General features: G+C 49.9%; 3 protein-coding genes across 7 annotated transcripts in view; 1 reads left to right on the top strand and 2 right to left on the bottom strand.

Annotated features, from left to right (window-relative positions):
* SLC39A11 (solute carrier family 39 member 11) overlaps positions 1-2,129 on the bottom strand; it is a 74,060-nt gene extending 71,931 nt beyond the window's left edge. The window contains exons 1-2 of one of the 2 annotated variants that reach the window (XM_021414887.1): positions 2,041-2,129; positions 1,173-1,739 (exon numbers count right to left, since the gene is read on the bottom strand). In XM_021414887.1, coding sequence (XP_021270562.1) covers positions 1,173-1,175 — 3 coding nt within the window. In that variant the 5' untranslated portion in view covers positions 1,176-1,739; positions 2,041-2,129. Of the gene's footprint in view, positions 1-1,172; positions 1,740-1,914 lie in introns of both variants that reach the window. The other variant, XM_021414885.1, reaches the window with a different exon arrangement.
* Positions 2,204-11,457, top strand: COG1 (component of oligomeric golgi complex 1). The gene is made up of 14 exons (XM_021414880.1): positions 2,204-2,506; positions 2,579-2,823; positions 3,578-3,759; positions 4,138-4,308; positions 4,395-4,548; positions 5,460-5,670; positions 5,830-6,618; positions 6,843-6,989; positions 7,953-8,114; positions 8,378-8,505; positions 9,101-9,209; positions 9,653-9,762; positions 9,867-9,942; positions 11,292-11,457. The coding sequence occupies exons 1-14, from the start codon at positions 2,240-2,242 to the stop codon at positions 11,430-11,432; spliced, it is 2,892 nt and encodes a 963-aa protein (XP_021270555.1). The 5' UTR covers positions 2,204-2,239; the 3' UTR covers positions 11,433-11,457.
* Positions 10,036-19,866, bottom strand: part of FAM104A (family with sequence similarity 104 member A) — a 10,111-nt gene continuing 280 nt past the window's right edge. Inside the window, exons 2-5 of one of the 4 annotated variants that reach the window (XM_021414890.1) lie at positions 18,394-18,490; positions 14,705-14,746; positions 14,363-14,425; positions 10,036-12,691 (exon numbers count right to left, since the gene is read on the bottom strand). In XM_021414890.1, the coding sequence (XP_021270565.1) occupies positions 12,449-12,691; positions 14,363-14,425; positions 14,705-14,746; positions 18,394-18,490 (445 nt within the window). In that variant the 3' untranslated portion in view covers positions 10,036-12,448. The remainder of the gene's footprint in view (positions 12,692-14,362; positions 14,426-14,704; positions 14,747-18,393; positions 18,491-19,866) is intronic. The other 3 variants (XM_021414892.1, XM_021414891.1, XM_021414893.1) reach the window with 3 other exon arrangements.

The following is a 19,866-nucleotide window of genomic DNA, read 5'->3' as shown; positions in this document are numbered from 1 at the left end:
TGGCCTGAGGACAGATCTGCCCTTCCCTGTCAGCCTGCAACCCCAGCTGCACACTCCTCGTGTCAGATTTCATCCTGCCGTTTGCTCCAGGACCAGGACAGCAAAACCCAGGAGCACAAGGACATGACTCCAGCTGGGATCAGGGGAACCTGTCTGGATCTGTGTCCTGACCAGGAGAAGACAAGGGACGCAAAGCCCAAGTACCCCCCACTGTACTCCATGGTCAGGAGGGAAGGGGTAGGTGATTGTACATATGTGTATATAGCAGACATGCCAGCAAAAGGTTTTATTATCCCTGATGCTGTAGAGACACTCTGCACCCCTCTGTTTTGCTGTGCACCCCACAAGCAGGATGCAGGAGCAGTCAGAACCCACCCTCTGGGTCTCCTTCACCATCCCTGTGGGGCTGGCTGTGGTGTGCACGAGCCAGGAGGGACCGTGGATGCTGCTGCCGTGCTGACAGGCAACATCAGCACTTGAGCAGGGCAAGGGGAGAAGAGCTTTTGCTGCTGTTAAGTGCTGAGCCCTTCCCGGCCAAGCTGGGGTTCCCCAAGCAGCACTGTGCCACACTGCCGCGTTCTGTACATACACCCCTCTGTATCTGTATCTGTGCTCTGTATAGTGTGTGTGGGTCTGGTGTAAGACATTGTGACTGGAACATGATGGAGAGCATTTCTGCCTGAAGCCTTTCTCTCCGTAGCAATATGGTGTTTCTCGGTGTCGGTGTGGAACTGAGCCTTCCTGAAGCGAAAGCTCCCAGCTGTCTGTGTCACAGGGAAGGAAATGCGAGTGGGGGTGGGAGGAAAGCACACAAGTTTTCCTACTGTTTCTGGCTTTCCATGCATGTACCAGAGCTGGGCAAGAGCAGCATAGGTATTGGGGATGCTTGGACTCCCCCTGGGAGGAGAAAAGGCACCAAACCCAGAGTGTCACTAAGGGCAGCGCACACTTTGTGTCCTCCACAGTCCCGCTGTTCCCCCTCCCATCTCACTCTAACTCCCCCAGCGGGGTTGGTGTCAGCTCAGAGGGTCCCTGCGGCAGAGCTGGCTGCCCCAAACGCACAACATCACTCCAAGACAGCCCAAACTCAGAGCACCGACCACGAAACGAGATGGGTCACAGATGGAGCGTGACCACAGATAGCTGCGGGTACGAGGCTTGCAGAAACTCACCATGAACAGCTCCAAGGCAGAACGTTGTCTTTTCAGGCTGGCAACACCTCTGTGCTGCTTCTGAAGAGATCAGAGCCTGTTAATTGCCACTGCTGGAGATTTAATCTACTGGAGAAAATGACACCGGGGAGGGTTGCGCACGCAGGAGCGTGTGTGCTTGGAGACACAGCGCATTGCCAGGGAAACACCGAGTTCTGTGCTGCACGAGTTCGGACACTGGCTCTGCTACAAACCGTGAAAGTTCAGCCCTGCAGCCAGCAGTGCCGACCACCGCGCAGGGCAGCTTTGCGATCTGCGGTTTCCACGCAAATAAACCCCTTCAAAACACGAATTTTTGCCCCTCGGCCCCTGTTGGTGTGCCTGTTGGCTACGCTGCCTTGCAGCTGGTCAGCTCTACATAGAACTCTGAGCACACACATAGGTACGCGTGCAGGGATGGGCGGCTCTGTGCTGTGATCAGAAAATGTTCAGTCTGTAGAGGAGCCGTGGTAGAAGAAGGCCAAGAACTGCCCTGGGAAGAACTGCCCTCAGCACCAGCGCACGCTGCTTTCCTGCTGCCTCCAGGGGCTGAAAACATGAGAGAACGTGTGTACTTTAGGTTGGCGCTCCGCTTAAAGGGGAAAACAAACAAAAAAAGTGAATAAATCAGAGGGGATTTTCTGTTTCCCATGGGTACGTCGCGGCCGCGCCCCTCCCCGCAGCTCGCGAGGAGCGCGCACAAGACGCGGAGGCTCCGCCGTACCAAGGGCTCCCCCTAGCGCTGCCCGCCGGGCCTCGGGGCTGCGTTGGGGCCCGGCTCCGCGGCCTGGAGCTGGGGACGGGGCTGGGCGCTGCCCTGTGAGCCAGGCGGGAGGGAAGCCCCGGTTACCAGCCCCCAGGAGGACCCGAGCTCGGTGCTGAGGCCGGGGCAGGCCCGCGGCGTGCGGGCAGTGTGTGTTTTCCTCGCATCTCCGCTGCCATGGCAACCGGGCGCCGCTCTGCCCGGCAAAAAGATGGCGGCGCGCCGCCGGAAGTAGCCCTGCCCGACTCCAAGATGGCGGCCGCCACGTCACTGCCGCCCCGCAGCGATGGCGGCCATGGCGGCGCGGGGAGCGGAGGCCGAGGCTCTTTTCGAGGCTCACACAGCGGCGGAGCTGCGCGAGGCGGAGCGGCGGCTGCGGGCCGGCATCGAGCAGAAACGGGAGGAGCTGCGGCAGATGGTGGGCGAGCGCTATCGCGACCTGATCGAGGCGGCCGACACCATCGCCGAGATGCGGCTGAGCGCCGAGCGGCTGCTGAGCTCCGTGCGGGGCCTGCAGCGCGGCGGGGTGACGCGGCCCGGCCCCGCTCCTCCGGTGAGCAACGAGCGGGTGGGCGAGGGGAGATGCGCTCCGGACCCTCCCTTAACGCTGTTTCCCCGACTCCAGGCTCCGCCGCGGGTGCAGGAGAAGCTGTACCGGGCAGCAGCCCAGCTGAAGCTGCTGCTGGAAATCCCCGAGCGGGCGTGGAGCGCCATGGAGGCCGGGCGCTACCTGCCCGCCGCCCGCCTCTACCTGCTGTGCCGCCACCTGCACGGCCTGCTGCACCTCGACGCGCCCCGCGCCCGCTACAGCCCCATCCTCGCCCGCTTCCCCATCCTGCTGCGGCAGGTGGCAGCCGCCAGCCATTTCAGGTGGGCAATGGCACCGGGCCGGGATATGGGAGAACACAGTGAGAGCAGCGCTATGGGAAGGACTTGTGGTTCTGGAGGATTAAAGCAGGATGTGAACCAACAGCGTGCTCTTAGGGCCCAAAGGCCAACAGCACCTTGAGCTGCACTGACAGAAGGGATTGTCCCCCTCTGCTCTGCCCTTGTGAGGCCCCACCTGCAGTACTGTGTCCAGGCCACTGCTTTGAGGAAAGCCTGAGGGAGTTGGGGGTGTTCAGGCTGGAGAAGGCTCTGGACAGACCTCATTGCAGCATCCCAGTGCTTGAGGGGAGTTTATAAGCAAGAAGGAGAGCAACTTTTTGCATGAGCAGTTAGTGTCAGGAGAAGGGGGAATGGCTTTAAACTAAATGAGAGGAGATTTAGGTTATATGTTAGGAAGAAATTCTTTACCCAAAGGGTGGTGAGGCCCTGGCACTGCTGCCCAGAGCTGTGGGCGTCCCAACCCTGGAGGTGCCCAAGGCCAGGCTGGATGGGACCCTGGACCACCTGCTCTGGTGGGTGGCAACCAGCCCACAGCAGGTGTTGGAACTAGATGATCTTTAAGGTCCCTTCCAAATGAAGCTGTTCTGTGATTAAGTAACAGCAGGCTTCTGCTGTGAGGAATGCAGCACTGAGTGCAGTTTCTGCTCAGAATCTCCCAACCAAACCTCAGTTTCTGTCAAACACCAGACCTCCTCCCTCCAGCACATGATTCCTGCCTGCTTCATTTCCTTGCCAGATCCACCATCTTGCAGGAGAGCAAGTCTCTGCTGAAATGCCAGACTGTGTCAGACCAGGCGGTGGCAGAAGCCTTGTGTGCCATCATGCTCCTGGAGGACAGCTCCCCACGCCAGGCCCTCGCAGACTTCCTTCTGGCCAGGAAGTTGGCAATCCAGCAGCTTCTCAACCAGCCACACCACGGTCAGTGGACCAGGGCTGCCTCCTTTTTAAAGTCACGGTAACCTGCTTTGTTTCCTCTCCCTCTTGTCTTGTAGTACCCAAGCAGAAAAGTGGGTGGTTTAATCCTGGAAAGCTCACCACGGTGGGGTTTCAGCCATGTTGCACTATTGGAGTGATATGGTGGATATCACTGACAGCTTTTTGCCACAGTGCTGAATTAACAGGGCTCAGAGACTAAAGCCAAGCTTATTTTTTTTACCAGGGAGCAGATGATGCATGGGGCTGAGACACATGCCCTCCAGCCCATCCCTGGAGGGTTTCACTGTACCCACAGAGCAGCATCATACTTCTGTCAAAGGGGCTGCCTTTACTGAAAGGCTTTTTTTTTTTTTTTTGCAGGTGCAGGTATAAAAGCTCAGGTGTGTTCACTGATGGAGCTGCTAACCACTACCCTGTACCAGGCTCATGCACTCTTCTACATGATGCCCGAAGGAGTGCCACCAGATCCAGCCCTACCCTGTGGCTTACTTTTCTCCACCCTGGAGAGCACTACAGGCCAGCAGCCAGCAGGTGAGCACCCAGCCAGCAGCACCTCTGTTTACCAGCAGGAGACCACCCCTGTGCTGAGCTGATTCCCCCATCCCATGTGCTTCTAGGGAAAGGTGGAGTCCTGGAGGATGAGGTGAAGCTGAGCAGCTGGTTCAGGTACCTCCCAGAGTCTGTGGTGGAGTTCCAGCCAACTCTGCGGACCCTGGCACACCCCATCAGCCAGGACTATCTCAGAGACACGCTGCAGAAGTGGATTGCCATGTGAGTGTGACACTTCTCCTCCTTCAAAATTCTCTCAGACCCCACAAGGTCCTCACTAAGGAGGAAACAAAGCCACATATTCCTACAAAGCAAGGCTCTGCTGGCTTCCTGCTCAGTATTCCCTCTCCCCTGCAGTTAAATAGCCAGAACAGCAGAGTACAGTCTTATCAGGCTGTAGCACTCCTATATAGCAGACCATGCTACATAACCCAGGGCTTTGTAATATTTATCTAGACCTGCTTTATATTGCCAAAATCACCAGGAAACAAAGAAGGTAAATGAGAAAGAAATCCCTTACCTTTCTCTTCTGGTTCTTGGTCCAGCACCTTCTTCCTCCTCACTACTCCTCTCCAGACCGTGAGTGCAGACAGAGCCCCTTTATAGAGTGCTCAGCTCCCCGCTCCCCTCCCCCCTCCCACCATGTGGATGGGGACCGCCCTTCCAGCCCCTTAGCAGCCTCATTACTCATACACTGGTGTCAGTCTTGTGTCATTATCCCATAGAGCTGCTGCTGCTGGGCTGGCCAGCTGGTCCCTGGCATCAGCTGCAACCCCCCATGGTGTGCTTATTGGCCATGGGATGTTTCCCCAGCAACCTTTCCCAGTGCCCCTGCTTGTCAGACTCATAACAGGGGGCCAGTTAGCACTGCAGGGGTGTTCCTAGGGTGCATCTGGCTTCGATGCCCACTGTAGCCCTGGGTTCCCAATGCAGGGTGCATGGCTTCCTTGCTGGGATTTGGGGTGCAGTTGCCTCACTGAGAGTCAGAGGTACCCTGAGCCCTGCAGGTGCTTTTGCAGGTAGAGTTTCTTACTGACAGATAAAGAATCCCCTCACCTTGATGCAGGATGCGTTTTCCCCTGGGTTCCCCAAGGTTGGTTCTGAGCAAGTCTGAAGTAAAACTCTGCCTTCAGGTGCAGTGAGGATATCAGGGCTGGGGTCAGCAACCTGCTGGTCTACGTGAAGAGCCTGAAAGGCCTTGCGGGGATTCGTGATGCAGTGTGGGAGCTGCTCACAAGTGAGTCCATAAGCCAGAACTGGGATGTGTTGTGCCGTCGCCTTTTGGACAAGCCTGCTTCCTTTTGGGAGGACCTGCTGCGGCAACTCTTCCTGAACAGGCTGGAGGTGAGCACTCCGCTGCAGTGATTCACAGCAGCTTTGCACTGTTCCCCATCTTCTTGTCTCCAGCGTGTCACTGGTGCCTATTAGCAGCACTAAATGAGTATCTTAAGTGCTGCATTACAGGAGGCACATGTAAAAGCTGCTTTTTTCCTCATTTTCTAGGTACTGACTAAAGAGGGGTTTGAATCCATCTCCAGCAGCTCCAGACAGCTTCTCATCTTAGCCCTGCAGGAACTTGAGGTCAAATCCAACACCTCTGCCTTGAGCAAGCACGTCCAGTTTGAACACAATGTGGCCCAGTTCCTGTGGTCAGAGAGCTCCAGCGATCTGCCTTCGGACGCTGCCTGGGTCAACGTGGCGAACCGCAGCCAGTTTGCCAAGAGCGGCCTGTCCATGAAGGCCCAGGCACTCACGCCATGCGTGCAGAGCTTCTGTTCGGCTCTGGACTCGAAGCTGAAAGCCAGGTTGGATGACCTCCTGTCCTACCTTCCTGCAGAGTCTTCAGCCACCAAGGAGCCCACTCCCACCCTGCAGCCTCGCTCGGCTTTCGACCGCTATGCTGACACCAGCATGGTGGAGGGGCTGCTCCGCGACCACTGCATTGCCTGCATCCACCACGTGCTGGGCTGCGTGCGTGAAGAGCTCCAGGGTGCACAGAGCCTGCTGGGGGGGCAGGAGGATGCTCCCAGCGATGCCAGGCTCCATGCTGTCCTTTTCATGGCCAGGCTCTGCCAGTCCCTGACCGAGCTTTGCCCTCACCTCAAGCAGTGTATCCTGGGCCAGTCAGGCAGCACAGAGACGGCACTGAAGGAAACCCGCTCCACCAAGAAGCTGGGGAAGGGGAAAGCCCAAGAAGTTAATCCCGTGCAAGCCAAGTGGCAGGAGGTGAAAGCAGAACTCCTGCAGAAGAGCCTGGCTGCTTACCAGATCTGGAGCTCCACTGTCACCAAAGTAAGGAGCTGCTTCTCTCATCACAGCCGCTTTCTGCGGGGTTCCACTGGCTCAGCTCCCTGTGATTGGTGCTGCTGCTCCTTGTGGGAGACAGAGATGGCACCCAGTGGGATGTGTTTGCCTGGGAGGCTCAGGGGGGTGAGGGAGGGCAGGAGCAAGCTGCCTCTCTGTGTTTACTCTCACTAGAGTCTTGTGACTGCATGCTTTTGTGTTTTGCGCTCTAGGCTCTGGTTCAGTGCTTTACTCAAACATTGCTGTTAGACACAGCTGGTTCTGTCTTGGCTACAGCCACCAGCTGGGATGAGATTGAAATTCAGGAGGAGGCAGAGTCTGGAAACAGCGTCACATCGAAGATCCGTCTGCCTATGCAGGTATGAGACACATCCTCTTGATAAATGCAAAGAAATGATCTGATAGGAGGAGAAAAGTGATGTTTTCCAAAACCACTGCATTGTCAAAGGTCGCTGACCTACCATGCAGTTTGCCCAGCGCTATGAGTGCAAGGCATACATTCTCTGGTGCTGTTATTTGCTCTTTGAGACACTCACCTCATAAGGACAGAAGTCAAAGGAAGGAAAACAGGTAGTTGTTGTGTACTCAAATGAATAAGATTGACCCTAGTCCTGTAAAGCTGAGCCAAATTAGGATGGATGCTGGGTTTATACATAGAAGCCCACGGGAGAGAGACTTCACAGAAACTGATTGCACTGAAGGACAGGACTGCAACAATGGGAATGTGCAAAGCCTGAGAAGAGAACTGAGGATAGCAGGGTTCCTTGGGTATTGTGGTGGTGCAGGGATGATGCTTATGGTGGCAATCACAGGGAGAGAAAGAGAGAGGGGCCAAAGCAAGAGTGATTTCAGCATTTGCATGGTACAGAAGGCACTGCACAGGACAACGGTCTCTCGTAGCAGACCTCTGAAGGTGAATTTTGTTGATTCTGAAGGAAAAAGCAGTACAGTGAGAATTGAGGGTAGCTAGAGGGGCAGGAGAAGAACAAGGGAATATATAACAAACCCAGGCAGGAGCTGGTCAAAGTGGGGTCAGAGGTGGCATAAAAGGCACAGAAGAGCAATTCTCTTCTGACTACACTCAGGTTAATACCTCTGGTAAAAGTACATGCAGGACTTTCAGGACTGCTGTAAGCAAAGCAGCAGATTAAAAACTTGTGACAGAGTCGAGCCCTTCTATGGAGGCAGGTAAATCTTTGTGGCAGCAGCTTTGTTGCTGAGGATGCAGAGTGCAGAAGAACTGAAAGGATGTTGTGCTGCTGACAAAGGTAACAAAGCTTACAGGCCACATGGAAATAACACAGTTTTTTTTTGTCAAACAGCCATCCTGGTACGTCCAGTGCCTCCTCTTCAGCCTGTGCCAAGAGGTGAACCGAGTCGGCGGGCACACTCTGCCGAAGGTCACCTTGCAGGAGCTGCTGAAGGCCTGCATGGCAGAAGTGCTTGCTGCCTATGAAAAGCTCATGGGGGAGAAGCAGGACAAGGTACGTGAGTAGGATCAGGCCTGGCTCCACTTGGCATGGGATGTGGGGATTGCTGGGCACTATCTGTGCTCTGGTCCCTTGGAAAAGGAAATATCCACCTGCGAGAGCTAAAGGGGTGAGTGCACTCTTGCTCTGCCTCCCCCAGAATGAGGCAAAAAGGGACCTGACACCAGCCTGTGTGCTCAGAGTGGTTCAGTTGTGCTGGTTGTTTTTGGGTGGCTGACATTTTTAGTGGGAGTGAAGAGCCCTCTTCCTGTTGGCAGAAAGCAGGCACCTTCCCCATGACGCAGAACAGAGCTCTGCAGCTACTCTACGATCTGAGGTACCTGAATATCATCTTGACAGCAAAGAGCGAGGAAGCAAAAACCAGCAGGATCAAGCACGACTCCAGGTGCAGTATAATTCTGGGTGTTAAAGACTTGCAATAGGTTGTGGGGCCCCGAAGTTGCTTAAACTTGCAGCCTTACTGTCTGCCAGAACACCCCCAGAGTGGTGCCTGGGCCATGCAAGAGGGCAGTACAGCCTCTGTCTGTGCACAGAGACAGGAACTAGCTTCTTACACTGGCTCACAGCTTATCCTCAAGATGTAGGAGGAGTGGGATTCTGCAGCTGACAGTTCAGAGGGCAGGCTTGTCCCCTCTGTATAGACACACTGTGACACTATGTCACAGTGTGTCCATGTGGTGGCAGGCACACCTGCAGAGGCCCCTGAAAAGGACAGTTAGAACTCCCACCTGAGTTCAAACCTTGTAAGCTACCACAGGGAGAACCAACAGCAAGTATTACAGACTGTACCTGTGAGAGCTGGAACCATTCAGCTGATTTTTCCTAGCAGTTCATATTTCATTCAGTCACTTCTGTGGGTCAAATCCCTCACGGTTCCAGAGCACTCAGTGAAGCCACGCCATGGACATCAGCAGCCATCTTTGTGTCATACCTCTCACTAGGACAGAAATCCTGACAGGCCTCCTCTGCTCTGCTTGTAGGATCGAGAAGGTGACTGATTTCCTGGAGGGACACATTGATCCATTTGACTTGGATGTTTTTACACCACACTTAAACAGCAACCTTAATCGCCTGGTTCAGCGAACCTCTGTAAGTGCATGGGAAGGGATGCATCCATCAGGAATAATGCTTTATAAACTGCTTAATGTCCAGAGAGAACTACTAGCACTTAATCGGGAATGGGAAGGTTATTTAACACCAGGTGACAACAAGAAGAGCTTGCCGAGCTGGCTGCATGGCACATAATCATGCATGGAGTTGGCAGAACATTATCTAACAGGATTCACTGAAGCCTGTGCAATTTTAATTGGGTTAAGTAGTGCTGAAACAGCTCCAGAACGCAACTATGGTAACAATAAGCAGCACCAACTAAATGCAGGAATTACAAAGGAGAGAAGGGAGACAATTTAAAGTCAGACTTGAAAATCAACCACAAGTATTGTGCAATGCAGTGCCGGCAGACTCAGCAGCAGCATATTGCCTGGTGGCCTCTGCAGATGCCCTCCATGCAAACATGCCTTCATACCTTCTAGGTTCTCTTTGGCTTGCTGACTGGGGCAGAGAACCAGTACACAAGCAGGAGTGGTGCTCTCAGCTCCCAGGAGTTCCATAATATCTTGCCCTTAGCATCCAGCCAGATCAGGTAAGTTACCCAGCTCTTCTGTTCACTCCTACATCTTTTCAGGAAACAGGTCTAGCGTTGCTGTTCCCTATGCCCAACTGCCTTTCTTTCTTCCATCTCTTAAGATTTGGACTTCTGCCGCTGAGTATGTCAAGCTCACGAAAGACTAAATCTGCTACCAGGAACACAGAAAGAGTTCAGGTTGGTAAAACAGAGCCATATTAACTTCTTGCCCGTGCTCATTCTCCCACCAACACTTAGAGCTTGCAGGGAAAGAAGAAAGTAGCCAAACAGTTAATATTTAACCTGATTTTTATTTTCTGTAAAATGAGAGAACCATTACGGCAACACAGCGTGAGATGGGTTGGATTTCCCCTCGACCCTCAAAAGAAACCTGATGGCCCCTGGATATTTTTGGGGCCTGCTTGCTGTATGGTAAAACATTGGCAATAACCATCGTGAAAATGCAGTGAAGACTTGCACAGATGAGGTGTTTTGAGATTAATGCATAAAAGGATTTCATTTAAGTATGGCTGCAAGAAATGTTAAAGGATATTATCTAATTATTTCAACTCCCTTCCAGTGCGATGCTGACCTTTAACTCCTGATGAAGTTGGCCTGGGTATTTCAGCCTGTGTGAACGGAGTGGCTTGCTTCTCTTGCAAAGGCTCTGCCTTGTCTTGTTTCTGTTTTGCTAGCAGACAAACATCATGCTGCCACGTTTCCTCTAATTTAAAACATTTGCTTAGGTGGAGCTCCCTGTGCTGAGGACTGAGAGAGCCAAGGAATACCTTACTGCTACAGGAAGCAGGAATTAGTGATCCATTTTCTTTAGATTAACAATCTAATAATCAAATGGATGATGTTTCTTCAACTGGAATGGGAAAATAAAGATTTGGCTTTATCAGAGCAGAGTGTTACCTGAGATGCTGGCATTTACTCTGCAATTCTGGCTCTCTATTATTTAGAAGTATTAAAACCAGACGTAGTGTCAGGGTTATTTAAAAAGCCCAAAGCTTAACAGTAAAGGTGTCTTTACCTCTCTCACCTCAGCTGTAGTAGCGCGTAGAAGTGTGCAGTGATGTTCGTCTTGCTTCCACCACTCCCCTGCTGTGGCAGCAGCAATGGCTATGGAGTACATGGACATTCTGCATCCACTCCACTCTGCAGAATCACTTGTTCCTTTTATCATAGGACAGTTCTAGAGAGGTTAAAGTCCACAATTACTCAGGAGCAGCTCTCTGCAAAAGCAACAGCTGTGCTTTTACTGTTGTTACCCTAGTGCTCTGAGCAACAACAGCCCTTTCCTTACTGCACAGAATTACTGCGTTTGAGCACTGAATGACTTCTGTACAGTTGCTAACAAGAAGAAGCTGTGCATCCACCTCTCAGAGCAACCTCCCGCTGCTTGTCGTTGCAAAACCAGTTAGGTTGTCTGGAAGCAGCTCTTCTGCTGTAGTCTGTGCCTCCTTGCAGCTACTCTAGATGAGGGGTTGGAATAAGTCAAGGTGTGCTGTAATCGTTCCTGACTCTCTTGTACTTAAAAACAGGTTCCACCTCCTGCACTCACGAGAGCAGAAGACGAGGCCTTGCGCCCTGGCTCCTTGTTCAGGCAGCTTGTAACTGAGGAGGAAGACACAGCTGCACCTTCTCTCTTCAAGCTGGGATGGCTTTCTGGCATGACAAAGTGATTCAATAAAAGAGTTTGTCTGTGCATTTGTCTTCACTGAGAACGCTCTCTCCCCGCAGCAGGTGTTGTCAGAAGAGAAGCACTTTGCATCCTCAGCCAGATGGTAGCATGCCACTTGAACCAGGAACACGTCAGGACAGTCCTTGCGCTCTGGCTGCTGAACCAGAGGTCTAGCTACTCTTACTTCCTATTCCTTAGGAGTTGTTAACCTTAAAGTCAAGTTAAAGAAATAAAACTACACAATGTAACAGAAAACAAAACATTTCACAGCTAGAAATTGGTATTAGAGCAATGTAAAATTCCTCTTTCCTTCAAAAAGCTCCTCCCCAGGCTACTCTATGCTTTCCTCAGCAGATACCATGTGTCTGTTCACTAAATGAAACCAGCAGGCATCTGGTATTTTGGCTACAGCTGCCTAAGCTTTCCTGGTTCTAGTTTCACAATTTATTTTCAATACTGCAACAGTAAAGACAAAGCACACAGGGCTCATCGCACCCCAAACCTGGTGGAGAGCTTGCAGCTACAGCAGTCCTACAGAATTCCTGTGACAGCATTTACTGTCTTATTACCTCTAAATGCTCAAAAAATTATTTTCCCAAATACATTTTTTACTGGTTTATTGAAATTAAAAAAAAAAAAAAACGACTTATAAAACTGAAGATGAACGTTGGAAAGAATTTTACAGAGAGCAACAAATTGCTAACAGATTAGGCAGTCAATTGGAATTGGACGTTACACAATCCTATATCACAGATGTGGATTCCTCAGTCTCCTCTTGACACGTACTTTAAAACCACCCCAAAAAGAATCCTATAAAAATTGCTTCAAAGCCCCTTTTGCATTGCAATAGTGCAGCAAACCACAAGTAAACAATTTCCTGTTAACCTGTTATTTCATTTCAAATATAGACTGAAAAGGCAACAGGCGTTTTGTGCAATTTCATTTTAACAAACTAAGTTGAAATATCAAATCTACACAGTGCTGTCCCTTCACAGAAGGCAAGGAACTGCTGGTTCATCATGTAGGAGGGCGTCCCCGGCTCTGTAAGCTGTGAAAGTGTGCCTCCTTCAGGATCTGGTTGATGTGGAAGTAAGGACCTTGACTTAGTGCAGACTGCTCATGGAAGGACTGAGAGGAGACGGGGCTGGATCCCGCAACTATCGGGTTGAGGCTGGTTTCTGGGCCGCTCGCTCTGTCAGGGCTGTTGATGCTACTGCTACTACAGCTGCTGCTGCTGCTGCCGCTATCGCTGCTGGAGGACTGAGACAAAGAGAATGTTAACAGCAAAACGACACGTTTCTCTCTCCTGTCCACAACGAAACGCCTCAGTTAAGCAAACAGTCTTTACAGTAAGTCCCTCCCTTCCAGACTTCCAGGCTCATATTCAGCCTGACGGACAAAAGAAAATCGACCAAGTGCTTTCTTGGCATTCATTGCTGCAGTTATTGCCAACGCATGAAAAGCAATCGCAGAGCTGAAGGGATGAGCAAGCTTTCACCCAGAGTTTCACTGACCTCCAGTTCAAACTTTGTGGTTTAAGCCCGTCAGCTCTGCCCCCGTGACCCACGTTTTAGCACTAGTGAAGTTTGCTGAATTCATCCGAGAATTGGAAAATAAAGAACGCTCCTACAAAGCCGCACGTGTCAGTAAAGGCAGGCAGGGCAGGAGGAAAAAGCTGCACCACCTTCACATTTCTCACTTCTGGTTCAGCAGACATTTTAGGTAAGCACCATGCAAAGCATTTTTTCTAGGAGTCAGTTTTTTCTAACACACGATCTGGAGCATCCAAAGCAAGAGACTGTTAAAAACAGAGGTGACACGATGCCCATTTTAGGTCTTTGAACACCTTGACATGCACACAGCTACTCTTCTCCCAGTGAAGTACTGGGACTGCAACGTTAGCTGTTAGTTTTCTAACAATTTACTTGAGGCAACAGCAAAAGAATGACAGCCATCGAGTACTTCCACACACAGAGGAGAGAGAGAACTTAAGACTGAGCTCACATGGAGGACAAGGTTTGTTTGCCAGCATCTAGGATGAACACACCTCATGGTAATAACTGGAAGAGCGTTAGCCATCATTTTCAGCGTTTCAAAGACATAAAACTGTTTGGTTTGTACCATTTTAGGGGCTGCTAATGAAAGGTTTCCATTAGCCACAGCTGAAATACTTTATTACTGTGCGATGTGGGACAACACTGCAAAGATTCAGGTGCTTAAGAACCAGCAAGTGACTACTTTGCCATCCTGTAAGAAACAAGGTCAAAAAAGCAGCCACCATAAATGACAGCAGCTAAAAAACCATTTTGGTAAGCACGAAGTTAAAACCACAGAATTCAGAGCTTGGCAGCGACAGCAGAGGAAGACAAATTTAAGGGAAGCAACTGCAATGTAACAGTTGGCACCACATCCAGAAGGTCTCACTTCAGGGTAAATCTAAAGAACGGTGCAAACTGCATCTGCGAGAGGCTCGGGAAGGCACGGACAAATTTGAGACGGATCACGATGCCAGCTGGAAGCCCCATGGCACTGATTCCACAAGTGATCGTGACAATTCAACCATGTACGTTTCCTTCTTTTGCTAAGCACTAGAAACGCTTCAGTGCTTGAGTTAGTAGCACAGCAAGCAAGACAATGGCAGTGAGGCTGCACCCGTGCTGGGGTGTTAGGTTCAGCTAGCGAGGAGAAAAACAACAACAAAAAAAAAAAAACGTGAAGTCATTCTTAAGGAAGCAGCAGATGTAACCACACGAGCAACCCGCTCCCCCTTTCTACTGCTAGTGACACTGGAGAGGGAGAGAACACCAGAAGGACAGAGAGGGGCAGCGAAATGGCACTTGCTAGAGCACCTCGTTTTGCAGAGAAGCACAGACATTGAAATGCAGCGCTGTTACGCTGAACAAGTCACAGCAGCCTTGGAGAGAAACCCACCGCACAGGACACTTTGTTTCCTTTTAGTCTGTGTTCCTTACTGTTTTTCGTTACAGCCACCTTCTGAAAATCAAGGTAAAAAAATCAGAATGAGAACCTGGCGTTGCTTACTGCTGACGTTTCGTATCGCATCAGAACGAAAACATTTTAGAGCTGTTAGTAATGATTACTTTACGCATGGCTAATTTTATTTTTCAAGCATAGACCGTGTCCTGGGACGTGCTTCCTACATCTAAGGCTGTTGACAGATCTGATTTGTCAGACTCTTTATTTCCATTTCTCTAATGCAAAAATTCACTAGCACGAAGCCCCTTTATAGCCCAAATCATGTCATGGACCTACCATTTCCCCAGGCTGTGGTGCACATTCTGTTACGCATTTGGACTACAATCAGACAAAAAAAGAATCCTTAAAGTCATCATGTCAGCAATGACAGGCATCTACACAATGAAACAAAGTTTTAAGCATAAGGGCAGAAGAAAGCCCTGTGAGAGTTTATGAGCACCTGAAGCATCAAAAGGGCATCTCCATGGCTTACCCAACTCATTAGCCCCCCTTAGCATCACACTGAGCATCACAGAAGTTTCATCTGGGCATTTGTTTGGAAACTATTTATCTGCATCCATCTGCTGATCCATGACCTTGTGTCTCAATCACTAATGACAAAAACTTAAATGGCTTGAGAGTAGCACGATCTAAGCTGAATTTAACGAAGAATTAATCTGGTTTTCATTAGAATTTAGACCAGCCCTTCCTCACCACAGTAATATCTGTAGAGTGGCTAGCTGGAATGCTACAGAAAAACTTTCATCTGAGAGAAGCAACTGCTGCCCTGTGTCAGCAGTCTCCAACAATGTGGGGAATCCCACCATCAGTCAGGCTAGCAGAAAGGAATCCTAAGAAATTAGGTTTAGGAAGGAAAAGGGTTAGCTGGAACACTGCAGGCTGCCTTCCTTCCCAGGGAAAATCAGAGCAAAGGGCTTTTCCCCGGCGATTCCCCAGGCTGCAGAGCACAGTGCTACATTCCCCTAATTCCCCACGTAACAGCTCCTCAGCAGATCCACTGCAGCTCGGCCTAACCTGACATACAGGCTAGCTGATGACAGCAGAGCTTTTGCTAAAGTAATAAGCAGGTATCTGTGTAGGCAAGAAAGCTAACCTGCTGGTAAATGGGGAAGATAGAGGACAGGCTGAACAGGAAACAAAATGCCGTGGAAATGCTCTGCTTTGCTAACATCTAACATCCACTGTAGCTGCATGCATGTTTATGGGCTGAACTGCAAAGCAGAAGCTTCCCGCAGCTGTCACCTGGGAGCGCAGAAGCGGTTTGTTCTGGGAACAGAAGGAACTGCACATCATTACAGCAATTTGCCAAGAGGCAGAGCTGATGGGGACTGAAGAACATCTCCGTTTCCCTCCTGTGTAACTCAGCTCAAGTTTAAAATGCTGCCTACCCTGGATGAAGGCAATCCAGTGGGAGAAAATGGCAATATCCTTTTACATGACACTTAGCTCATGGGAGCGGTGTGACTGAAAGCAAGGGACTGAGGGATGCCAAAGAATAACCCACACATGAACAGCCACTAAAAAAAAAAAAAAATCTCCCTTCATCTAACACCTTGCTGTCAGCTACTGAGAGCAAGAAAACACAGATCTGCCATGAGCCAGGTTCTGTTTGAGTACTATGGCACCTGGTTTTCATACCCAGGTTATGTTCTCAAGTAAACCACTCTGTGAGAAGGAAAGACAACTTTGAAATGAAGGAAGGCAAAGGAGTCAGAACTCTAGCCAACATGCCCCAAAAAGCAGGTGCGTGTGCCCTCAGATGGAAACACACCGTCCTGCATAGCTCCTCTCCTGCAGCTACTGGGGACCTTGAATCAGCCAGAGCTCCCCATGTCAATGACAAATATCAGGAAACAAGTATTACAAAGTGGCAACAGTTTCAAAGTGACACCAATGGGAAGCGCTGGCACACTGCAAGCACCAGAATTTCTCCATTTGGTACAGGAAGTCCTCAAAGAAACACTGAATTTAATCTCACAGCTTTAATTTCTGGGCATGCTCAGTTCAGTGATTCAACGCCACAAGAAAACAAGCAGAAAAAAAATAAAAAAGCTCTGCTCATCACGAGACAACATTGTGAATTTTGTTCCCTTGAGAAAGAGAACATTGATTGCTGCAAAACTGCGGCCAGCAGGCACATTCCTCCATTCCAGCATCACCAGGAACAAGTTCTCCTTGCCTGCACATCAGGGTTTAATGTGTTAAAACATACTTCTGCAACGCAAGTGCATGCATGAAGCAGGAGTCTTAATGTTAGCTTCAGCAACTGAACTCTGCTCTGACTTTGCCAGCGGGGTGGGCAGCTCACACCCATGCTGTTCACTCACAGGCAGCCCCAAACAAAACAGCAGTTAAGGACAGAGGGAAGGTCACCCCCCCCCCCCCCCCGTGTGTCTGCTGCAAGGCTGTTTCCATTCCTGGGTTTTAGTGGCTTCGCCCAGACAAACGTCAAGTGCTCATAGGACAAGCAAAGGTGCTTCTGCACTCACCACGAAGGTTTTTCCTGATATTCTCAATTTCATTACTCCCACTTCAATCCCTCGTTCCACACTAAATTCTTCCTCCTCCCGCCACAAAGCTTGTTTAGCCATTAACTACTCTACACACGAAGAGGTGTTTAACCTGTTGGACAAGTGATTCGGTGTCAGATGGCAAGCAGCTATTTCTGCTTCTACCCGTTATACCCAAGAAGCAAAACCAGCTCCATCCCAGCAAGTCCTGCTCTTGGCAAGACAACACAGGTAACAAGAACATCTCCCATCAGGGCAACTTCCCTTGTGACGGACATCTCAGCTGCTGGAGCATTTCCTATGCAATCCCAGTACCACAGCAGCCACTGGTAAAGCTGTGCTGGCTAGAAGAAAGCCTCCCTCCCAGAAGTGATGGTGGGACACAGAGGTTTATATCATTTTAAATCTAAGTATGCATTTGAAGGCATTGCTACGTGATAAAAGATACGCTGCTCAGGTACAGAGCACACCACATGTCGTGCAGTCAAAGTATACTTAGCAGTTTATGTAACAACAATATCTTGTAATTACTTATCAGGGTCAGTCCTCAGAGGGACAGGGCTCCATTAAAAAAAAAAAAAAAAAGATATTTTAAAATCTTAAAAGAAATTCATTTCATAACTTCCAGGGACACAAACTAACAGGCAGCCTCCGCAGGGCGCGCTCTTATCCATTAATCCTTTGCAACAGAACTACACAGCTAATTGGAAACGCACACAGTGAACCTGCAGGTGATCAATACAGGCAACAATTCAGGAAATCCGGTGGCAGTGTGGGAATCAGCATTTTTTTTTTCTTTTTTTTTTTTTTTCTTTTTTAAATTTCAGATTCTAGCAAATGACACCATGCTAGAACACCTGCCATGTGAGGGGTGAGATCACAGGAGACAGTTTATCCCACATCCAGAGAAAGATCAGAGCCATTACAAGCAGAAACCAGATTGTTTCAGTGTTTGTTGTGAACAAGCAAGTCTTGCTTAAATTGCCAAGCTCCACCAGGGCATTTATTTATTACTTTTTAATCAAATAAGAACTACCACTTCTACCACAATGATATTACTGTAAAGGAAAGGCAAAGTTGGAAGGGCAAATAGCCAGGCAGAGTGACCACAGGCGTCTGTAATGCACTCCAGTCATCTGCTTGGTTCTGGATACACCACATGTCAGACAGCAAAACTAGAATTGCAGCAAACCATTTTTTGCTTCTTCACTAACTGACATACATTAACAGAAACTTTCCGGTCGAAGATAACCATTTTAACTGGAAAACATGCTGATTTCCAAACTGCATTTTACAGATTGGAGTCTCTGAAGTACACAACAGAGCTTGTGTCACACACAAAGGAAAAAGAGGTTTCCATCAACAACTCTCTTTGAACACAATTACATAGAATAATCCAACTATTACTTAAACTCAGAATTAAAGGAAACTAAACTTGCCCACAAAGGCTCTCACCTCAGTGTCCCAAGAGTCCTGGAGGACAGTATTCCTGGTACTACGTTTGGTCTGTGGAATATGACTGTCATCTTCATTACCATTGCGCCTCCTCTTCCTGAAGAAAGTCCAGGGAGAAAGAAGAAACAAAGCATTAGCAGCCTACTGCTGTACTGCTGATTCGTCCTTCCAAGGCAATTCTTCTGAAAACCAGGAAAACTCATTAAATTAATGACATCTAAATCTCTGATCTGCTGTGGACACCATTTTCTCCTTTTAGCTGTTCTCTGTGGAGAAAACTATCGTCCTCCTCAGCAACTAGTCAGGCCGATGTTTTCATATCAGTTTAAGGGACAGGGACTCACATGTGCCATTAAAACCGGGGCTAAGCATCCTTCTAAATAAATTCCTTTGACAATTCTCAGCCTTGCAACTGCTCTCAGTGTTCAGGCACATCTAAAAATAAGCACGGGGCTTTGGAAAACATCTGACAGGCTGAAAAAAGCAGCTGGAAAAAGTAGCAGTGACCACACTTTCAATAAATATGCGGTTACTATCATCTTGTTTACATGAGTCTATAATTGAAGCCAGTGACAACTTTCTTCAGTCTCCCAACTCAGACAGCATTTGAAATCAAATCATGCTCCTGAACCACATTTCTTCTGCATTTGAAAATAAAGGTTTGCTTGCTGTTAAGGTGGTGGAAAGCACATCCTAGAAGGCAAATCCTTCCCTTGTTCGGATCTACTTGCCATCCTCTTATGACATCAGTGCTACTCCCTAGCAGCTTAGTAATAGCAGCAGCTTAGAATCCCTGTGAGCCGCTGTCTCTCAGTGTCAGCAAAACCTGGACGTTAATATCAAGCGCTTTTTCCCACCATACAAACACCGTAGGTCTACCAGATCCCCAGCGTGCTGAGCATTAAACAAACGCTGGGAAAAAGCCATTTGGATAACTGAGGATTACCACATACAAACACATTCAAATGAGTCAAAACAGACTCAAGCAAGATATTTATAACTGAATCTTTCTGGCTGAAAAGCTGCAGCAGCAGCCTCGGCCCACGCCTGGAGACCACGAGCTGCCTGCTGCCTCTCCCTCCCTTGGGATGGCCTCAGCCCTGCTGCCTGACGCCCACCGCAGCCCTCCAGCTTCTCCGTGTTGTCGGATCACCCCACGGAGAAAAGCCATTCCCCGCCTCGCTGCGTTTGCTGTCCCTTGATAATATCTCACTCGCCACCCACAACCAAAACGCGGGCTCTGCCCCCTCCGCCACCCCCAACCTGCCATCCCTTCACAGCCCAGCTCCCTCCCCTCGCCCTCAGCTTCCCGCTGCGGCTTCAACCCCCGCCGCCCAGCCCGAGGGTACCTCCCCCGCCGAGAAGCGCCGTCCCAGCACGCAGCGCAGCCCCTAGCCAGGCCATCCTTACCGACCCCAGCGCACCCGTTCGCTTCCAGCCCAGGCGCTGAGCCGCGACCTGCTCCCCCTCCCC

This window comes from Numida meleagris, chromosome 17, assembly GCF_002078875.1.
Source record: "Numida meleagris isolate 19003 breed g44 Domestic line chromosome 17, NumMel1.0, whole genome shotgun sequence".
Lineage (NCBI taxonomy): Eukaryota > Metazoa > Chordata > Aves > Galliformes > Numididae > Numida > Numida meleagris.
Note: the sequence above shows the minus strand (reverse complement) of the source record. Positions and strands in the feature narration are given on the sequence as shown.

What these genes read in the sequence shown, in the direction of transcription:
- COG1 (XM_021414880.1), top strand. Translation starts at nt 2,240, where the DNA reads ATGGCGGCCATGGCGGCGCGGGGAGCGGAGGCCGAGGCTCTTTTCGAG. An exon ending in TCTCAACCAGCCACACCACG is followed by an intron (nt 3,760 to 4,137) that starts GTCAGTGGACCA and finishes TTTTTTTTGCAG; the next exon opens with GTGCAGGTATAAAAGCTCAG. An exon ending in AGGATCAAGCACGACTCCAG is followed by an intron (nt 8,506 to 9,100) that starts GTGCAGTATAAT and finishes CTCTGCTTGTAG; the next exon opens with GATCGAGAAGGTGACTGATT.